General features: G+C 40.0%; 1 protein-coding gene across 1 annotated transcript; it reads right to left on the reverse strand.

The window, feature by feature from the left end:
- Window positions 1–7,697: 7,697 nt before the first annotated feature.
- LOC143580189 (uncharacterized) lies at window positions 7,698–8,276 on the reverse strand. Its single transcript, XM_077063286.1, has one exon. It carries the CDS (start codon window positions 8,274–8,276, stop codon window positions 7,698–7,700), a length of 579 nt encoding a protein of 192 aa, XP_076919401.1.
- Between the last annotated feature and the right edge of the window lie 506 nt (window positions 8,277–8,782).

The raw sequence follows: 8,782 nt of genomic DNA on the forward strand, positions 1-8,782 counted from the left end.
TTGTTTTCAGGAGTTTTGGCTTTATCAGCTTGACTCCGTTGACTTTCGTTTCTTTAATCAGACATTCTGTAATTCAGATAAATACATGATTTCAAAACACAAAACACACAGTCTTTTATTTCTTTCACAATATATTACATAGGGATGGAATAAAAACATGCTTAAACAAAAACATTAATATAATTCTAGTCCCTAGACCATTTCTTGACAAGACTCTTCATCTTATCACATTTTTTTATAATTTTATCACTTATCTTCTTCTTCTTAATCCTTTCGTTCCTTAGCTCATCCATCACCGAGTTGGGTTGGTTAGGATTCCCTACTGGTGCGGATGCTGAGGGAAAAAGATAAGCTGTTTCCCTTGGGTACAAGTGAGGATTTGCCACATATGCTTGCATTTCTTCGTCGGGAATGTTTGTTGTGTACGCTTCCTCGACGAGACGGGCTTCCTCCTGTATCTCATTCGCTTGTTTAGATATAGTTGGTACAGGTCCTCGGTACGATGGGAAATTAGGAACCTCAGAATAATGAATCGGTCCTTGACTTGGTTCAACTATAATTTGATAACCTGGTGGCCGTGATCCAAAGTGCCATATACTCTGGTTGGAGTGGCAGTCCATTCAACTAGATGATTCAGTACTAGTTTCTTGTTTGACCCCACTTTGTACCTCCATATCCCCAGAAGGATAGTAATTTTGAGTCTTAGTCTGCGGAATACCTTCCGAAGTGTCGCTCGATATTTCTACCGGCATTTCAGGGCTACCTGGAGTAGAGGTGGTCAAAAAAACCGGTCCTCGAACCGGTTTGCCGGTTTAAACCGGAAACCGGTTTTTAAGAAAACCGGTTTTTTGTAAACCGGTTTGACCGGTTTACAAACCGGCGGTTTGTATATCGGTTACACAATTTGGAGCCAAAACCGGTTTTATAACCGGTTATAAAAAAAACCGGTTTTTTTTAATAACCGGTTATTAAAAAACCGGTTAACCGGTTTTTTTATAAACCGGTTTTTGACCGTTATAAAAAAACCGGTTAACCGGTTTACCGGTTTTTTTATAACCGGTTAACCGGTTAAAAACCGGTTTTTTTCCCGTTGAATAACGGCTATATAGCCGTTTTTTTATTTTTTGACCGTTTTTTTCCCCCATTTTACCCCACAAACATCTATATATAGCTTAGGTTGGGTATTGGTTAGATCACACTCGATTATACAACTCCAAACGCTCTAAACGTTTATTTCATACGCGATTATTTTGTTATCTCACGCTCAATTATACCACATTACCACTCCATACGCTCTTATTTCGTAGTCGATTATCATGGCCTCCCAAAGTGCTGCTTCATCCGTCAACATGGGTGCCTCGAACACGGGAGAAACGGTCGTTCGGGTCATCCCCACGAAACGAAACCATGATGTTTGGCAACATTTCGACCTATGCGAAATGTCTAACGGTAGCCAAAAAGCTCGATGCAAACATTGTTTGAAGTTTTATGGCAAAGATGCAAACTCCACTTTAAAAGCGCATGTGCAAAGGCCCTTTTGCAAGGCCTTGAAGGACGAATCGGGAAGTAGTTCGCAGCCGGAGATGACAAATCAAGGAACGGTGTTTACGTACGACCTTGAAGCGGTACGTCAACAGTTTTCAAACTTTGTGATTCAACAAACACTTCCTTTCAACCACTTCGACAACCCTCAATTCACGGAGATGATGCAAAAGTATGTTCAACCACGCTACCAACACGTAAGTTGTTCGACCCTTAGAAGAGATTGTCTTAAAGCTTGGAAAAACGCTAAATCCGAACTAATTTCATACTTTTCAAACTTACAAACTGGTGTAAACTTAACAACGGATGTGTGGTCGGTACCTAATGGTTCACCCGACTCATACATTTGTGTGACGGCTCATTGGGTTGACCCCGAGTCGTGGCAAATGATGAAACGAACCGTTGCGTTTCAATTGTTTGATTACCCGCACACGGGTAGAAATATTTTTAAACTCTTGGATAAAGTCATTCGACAATACAAGATTGAACATAAAATCTTTTCAATTTCGTTTGATAACGCGTCCAACAATACGGCCGCGGTTGGCCATTTAAAATTAAAGTATAAACCTATTTGTGATGGAGCGTTTTTTCATAGCCGATGCATTGCACATATTATCAACTTGGCCGTGCAAGATGGGTTAAACGTGATCGAAAAGCATAGAAACAATTTTAAAAGAATGTTACGAGATGTTTTTAGCAACAATACAACATTTTCAAGATACAAAAAATTTTGTGTAGAAGCTAATTGTCAATGGTTGGGGCCAAATTGGGATTGTCCAACAAGATGGAACTCGACTTGTGATATGTTTGAGAAAGCCATCCAACAAAAAGAATCATTAATTGCGTTTCATCAAATTTTGTCAAATAGGGGTAAATGTGCACCGTACGATCCTAGAAACTGGTTATTGATTGAGATCGTTACGGAGGTCCTTCAAATTTTTAAATCTTGCACAACTAGTTTATCCGGGGTTTACTATCCAACAAGCCCCATTGCTTTACCAAAAATTGCTGTCATGTGCACAAAGTTGAGTGAACTTCATTGTAGGGGTGCACCTTATTTTGATATGGGTGTAAAAATGAAAGAAAAATTTAGAAAATATTTTCAACAACTACCCGCTGTTTTGACATGTGCTGCTGCGTTAAACCCTTGCATCAATGTTGGTGGTGTTGAAGCTTTAATAGAAAAAATTTGTGATGAGCTAGAGTTAAACGACGATCAAAACCCCTATTATAACCAAACTTTAAAGAATGCTTTCAACACCACCTTGTCAAACATGTATGATGTTTACCTTAAAAATACGGGTCGTCTTCCCAAATTCATGACTCGTTAAGAGTTGTTGCCCAATCCCAATCCCAAACCGACCTTGAAATGGGGATGTACTACATGATATGGGAAGACGCCGGTAAACGTCAAAAGGTAAACACCCCAAGCAGTGAACTTGGAAGGTATGGTGGTACCAACTTTGTGAAACACATGACTCTGGATGAATTTAGAAGTCTTGATTTGCTGGCTTGGTGGAGAGGTAAGGAGGATGAGTTTCCGATCCTCGCCGCCATGGCCAAAGATTTACTAACGGTCCAAGCTTCCACGGTAGCTTCGGAGTCTGCTTTTTCTGTTTCTGGCAGGGTTATATCGATTAGGAGGACTCGACTCACTCCACTAGCTGTAGAGATGTCGACTTGCTACAAGGATTACTTGGACTCTTTAGATAGGGCACAACATCAACACTCACTCGAGGGGGAAATGGACTATGAGGCGGGCTTGTATGAAGACGAGGTCAATCAAGGACACACTCAACCAATGACCGATGAAGAAGCCGCGTACGACGATTACCTAAGGAATAGCTCGGGATCGGGTAGCGAAGAAAATTAGTTAAAGAAACAGCAAACATGGAGGCAAATAATGAGTAAGAAACAGCAAGTTGTTAATGTAATCGTGTCTAAGCATTATTTAATGTTTGTATTTTTGAGTTACGAATATGCGATAACGATTTAATGTTTGTATTTTTTATGTAAAAGCTATAAATGAAAGTTATGTGTTTTTAATCTTCCAAGCAAAGAACCCTAACAACGAAAGCAAAGAATGGCTTCGGTCTTCCAAACTAAACCCTAAACCCTAAACCCTAAACCCTAAACCCCAAACCCTAAACCCAAAAAAAAAAAAAAAAAAACCGGTTAACCGGTTATTAGAAAACCGGTTAATAAAAAAACCGGTTTATTAACCGGTTCTAACCGGTTTCTAAACCGGTCCTAACCGGTTAGACCGGTTAGGGTTTTCATATACAAAAACCGGTTAATAACCGGTCCGGTTATTAACCGAACCGGTTTTTTTCTGGGCCAAAAAAAACCGGTCCGGTTAATAACCGAACCGGTTTTTTTAAAAAAACCGATTTGTGCACCTCTAACCTGGAGCATACGGTAGTTGGCTTCCATAAGCCATATATGGATCTATGTGATCAACATGATACATCGGATTTGTTGGAATCGGATTATTCAGAGGGTTCGGATCAGCCGGATTCATATACACCGGTTCAGTCGGATTCACCGATACAGTTGGTCGTTTGGGGCCAAAATTGGTACTAGCCTTGTTAGACGGATCAGACGAGGGTGCAGGGTTTGATCGTCTTTCTACCCGTCGTTTTTTACCGTAGTAATTCGTATATGACATCTGCATAAATATATACTTAGGGATAGATAGATTACCAATCATAACTTATCCCTACTTATTAGATAAATGGTTAAAGTTTAGGTACTAATTATGTTAATACCTAATTCGCTGAAACCGATGACTCTGATACCAACCTGTCACACCCCGATCCAAGGCCTGGGTGCGACGTCCCGGGTTGGTATCTAGTTTTGTAAATATATCAGAGTAGCGGGTTCATTTTAGTGGAAGTTTTAAAATATTAAAATAATAATTTACGTTATCAAAATTTCTCTGGAATTAAATACCCGAGTTTTAGTTTTACAAAACAGCGTTATTATTATTACGAGGATTTATAAATATTAAAATAGAGCCATCTCAAGCGATCTTCTAATGAATCCAATCCTTGTACATCATCTATCGTCATCTAATTACCTGCATGGGTGGAAAAAACACGTCAGCTATGTACTGGTGAAACGTTGACTCGATAAAACATTTATAACAGTCGTAAAATACAAATATAGTTTTCTGTTTTACAAACTCAGCAGGAACGCCTGTCATTCCCGGGATTTGTACCACTGCCCTACACACACAATTCATAGGTTCCCCGAGTACATAGCCCCTGTTCGGAGACAACCTTCCCCTAGGCTATGCGACCCTGTTGGAGAAATGGTTATGACTGACTTGGTTTTGTATGCCAATTATCATTTATGTATGGATCCAGACACATGTGTATTCGGTATGAGTTGCTTTTTATTATCTATTTTGTATCATAACGATTTTTGAAACAATAATCTCATGCAAACATTTATCAGACTCTTTGTAATAAACAACCTGTCTATTACAAGAGTTAAATCAGTTCAGACCATAAAAGGTTAACGTGTTTACATTGCTTTATCAGTTTGGTGATATCAGAACTTCTTTTCTCGGTATACTATTAACCTATAATTATAATAGGCATGCATAAGTACCTAGTTGGTAATATTCAGCAGAATTTAAGCCTGTTTCAGTTCAGCAGACTCGAGGTCTGTTCAGCAGACTCTTAGGTCTGATTCAGTTTAGCAGACTCGAGGTTTGATTAGCAGACTCTTAGGTCTGACCTAACCTTAATAGAGTTATAGTCGTTTTATGAAAGTACTTTGTATTTACATATGACGTTTGAAATAACACGCTTTGGCCTAATAAAGGATATCACGTTGGCAAACTTCTCGAGGTAAGTAAAGGTGTCCCGCGGTTGATTGGGATGTGTACGAATTACTTTCCTTAGGCAAGAAGAGTCTACTAATGATATCCCCCTTCCAGTTACTACGTGCCCGTCAAAATAATAGTTTGAATAACATTACTTCACGTGGAAACAATATCTTTGCTTTGTAAAATATTACTTGGAAAACATTTATGGTTCAACACCTATACTCTTAACTAGGTTCTAATAACTATATATTAACATAACTTAACCATAATCCTACCTTAATTGGCTAGTCGGGAGTAAGAACTAAAGAAATCGGCAACGGTTCAGCTCATTTTTCGCTTACAGGAACAACAACTTGTTAACAGCACCTCAGCACCTCGTTTCTTCACAGAATCGGACCCTCAGAACCTTGGACACCCTAGCACACTTCCCTAGGCTAACTGTGGAATCGGACCCTCAGAACCTTGGAACACCCTAGCTCATTTTTCGGATGAATGAGCTTGAATCTGTGGCTGCCTATTTATAGCCTCGATGTGAGCATCTTCGCGCAAAGGTGCATGGGGGGCGCCGCAATTTGCATGTCAATCCTGGAGCGACATGTGTCAACACGTGGTAGGATAACATTGAAATTTTTGCCAGCATCTTCGCGTCGCGCGAAGTTGTTCAGTGGCATCTTCGCGTCGCGCGAAGATGCATTAAAATTTTCATTTTCAGCCCTTTAACTTCCAAAGTTTACATTTTAGCCCAAAAATTAGATGGGGTATTTTCACGATGTTACAGAAGGCCTTGAGTTTGAGCAAATGTTTTAAACGTATTCCTATCAAATGCACTCTAAGTTACATTGGAAAGACTTGATGCGGGTTTGAATATATCTATGGAAATGAGCAAAATTTTCAAACATCTTGGAATTGTATTTAAGTGGAAAAACCCATGTATATTGAGTTTTATTATCGATCATAACCATGTAATATTTATAACCGTTTTTTGCTTAATATGGGTGACGTCCAAGTATCAGAATGAATTATATCAAATGGTAAAGCTGACATAGATGAAGAAATAGTAAACGGTAAACGGTAAACGTCTATGTTTAGAAAGTTGACAAGAGTGGCAAACCAAATCATGTCCACGTTTATTACATGTAATAAGTTTATTTGATGAAAGAAAATAAAAAACAGCTTGACCGGGATGTCCTAGCCTACTATGCCAAAAATACGGTGCCATGGAAATGAAGAATGCAGAAGCGGTGTTTGTGAAAAGGTAGAGATGACTGGAGCTATCATGCCTCTCTAGAATCTTCCAATTCATGAAATCCTTCACAGAAAAAGCCAAAAGGGTCAAACTCAACAGATGCCTAATTATCAATGTTAAATTAACGCACAGACATGAGGTTTTTAATAATGTCGGGTGTGCATAGAATATTTTTAAGTTCAAGTGGTTCGGAGTGGGAAGGTATGGTAGTCAAACTCAACAGATGCCCAATTATCAATGTTAAACTGACGCACAGACATGAGGTTTTTAATAATGTCGGGTGTGCATAGGATATTTTTCAGTTCAAGTGGTTTGGAGTGGGAAGGTATGGTAATGTTACCAGATTCAAAAAATGGAAGTAAGTGACCATTTCCGACTCGTATATTGTTAATGGGATTAATAGCATTTGGGTTAGAAATTTACTTGGATCACCCGTAATGTGTGAAGAAGCACCTATGTCCATATGCCAAGGATCATCCTGATCATCATTATCCATATTCAATGTGGAGAATGCTTCATGAAGATCGGTGGGTTGCAACTCATTGAAGTCGGTTACATGGGCTTGAGGGATTTGACAAGGATAATATTGTAATTGGGTCGGGTGTTAGTTGGAGTGGGTCTACTGGTCATGCTTAGAAGTAGATGAAGAGGAGGCATGTTGTGCTTGTGCCGCCCATGGCGAAGGAGAGGCCCACCCCGGTTGTGTTGGGAAGGGACACGGGGGAGGTGGTGGGTTGTTGTACCACGATTTTTGTGACAAGTAGTTCGGTGAGGGAGTAGTGGGCCATTAGGGTGTAGAGTTGGGCCAACAATTCCAAGGTTGTTGAGGTTGATGATTAGAATTGGGCCGATGGCCACTACGATTGCGAGGTCACCATGAGGTGCCTGGTCTGAGTTACCACGTGGATTGAATCCAGAGTTCTGTCCACGACATGAACCTCTAGGGTTATATTGGCGATTAGAGCTATGGTTATGTTGGGTTTGTGGTGCATCCACCGTAGCAACAACAGTGGAATATTGATCTCGGGCACATTTTCTCCAATGATCGGAGTCAAGCATGCCGCATGCCTTCTCTTAAGTGGGCATGGCTTGATTAATGAATAACTCGGTGGCATCGTACTCAAACAGAAGACCATTGACAAGTTGGATAACCAAACACTTGTCATTCATGTGTATCCCAACATCAGACAATTGATTACTGACCTCTTTGATTTGTTGACAATAGGCTTCAATGGACAGAAAATTTTGAAGTTTTAAACTACAAAATTCCGTTTCAAGTGCAGCAGCTCGAGGTCCTTTCTTGGTGAAGAAGATTCTCTTGAGTCGATTCCAGGCTTCGAGAGCAGTATATTCTGTCTTGAGGATACTTTCAAGCAAGATATCTAAGATGGTTGCATAAATCCATTGTAGAACAATGGAATCAATTTTAACCCATGTAGCATAAGATGGATCGGTTTTCTTCGGGGTGACGGTGTCGTCAATGTGATTTAAAACATCATACCCATGAGCATGAAGTTGGAAGAGTTTATCCCAAGATGAATAGGTTAACTTGGTACCATCCAGTGTGCGAACACGTTGTTGGATGTTGGTTACCATATAAATGGGATGTAGAGCACCGGTTTTATCTGCAGCCGTCTTCGTATCGTCACCCATGATGAACAGGAGAGAGTGCGAGAGAGATTGAGGGCTCTAAAGATGAAAGAAAAAGGACTAGGTGAGGCGGCGTTGACCGAAGTCAGTGACGGCGTGTGTATGGTGGCTAGGGTTTATGGCATGATACCATGTAAAGGATTGTAATTCGTATCTTCTCATTCCAATTTATGGAGATATGTATTTACAATACATATGACATAAATAAGGGAATACAAATAATCTATTCCAATAATATTATTTTACAATCAATACAATATTATACACTAAGACATAGGACCTCATAATGAATGGGCTATGGTATAGGATTGCTATGAGCAGGTTAGGTATTCGGTGTTGTGGTCATGGAAATGGGCTAGGAAACCGAACCCCGACTCTGAATGGTCAAATGTGAGATGTATTATGGCCCGCTTGAATAGGATGTGTGTTAACGAGAATAGGGATAGCTAGGTGTGGGTCATAGATGACAAGGTGGAAGCATTCAACACAAGCAACGTTAGGTGCGACTT

This window comes from Bidens hawaiensis, unplaced genomic scaffold (genome assembly GCF_021521415.1).
Source record: "Bidens hawaiensis isolate Kalapana, Puna unplaced genomic scaffold, B.hawaiensis_p1.1 tig00001463_1, whole genome shotgun sequence".
In the NCBI taxonomy this organism is placed as follows: Eukaryota; Viridiplantae; Streptophyta; class Magnoliopsida; order Asterales; family Asteraceae; genus Bidens; species Bidens hawaiensis.

Excerpts from the sequence above, each read along its gene's own strand:
- LOC143580189 (XM_077063286.1), bottom strand. The coding sequence starts at position 8,276 with ATGGGTGACGATACGAAGACGGCTGCAGATAAAACCGGTGCTCTACAT.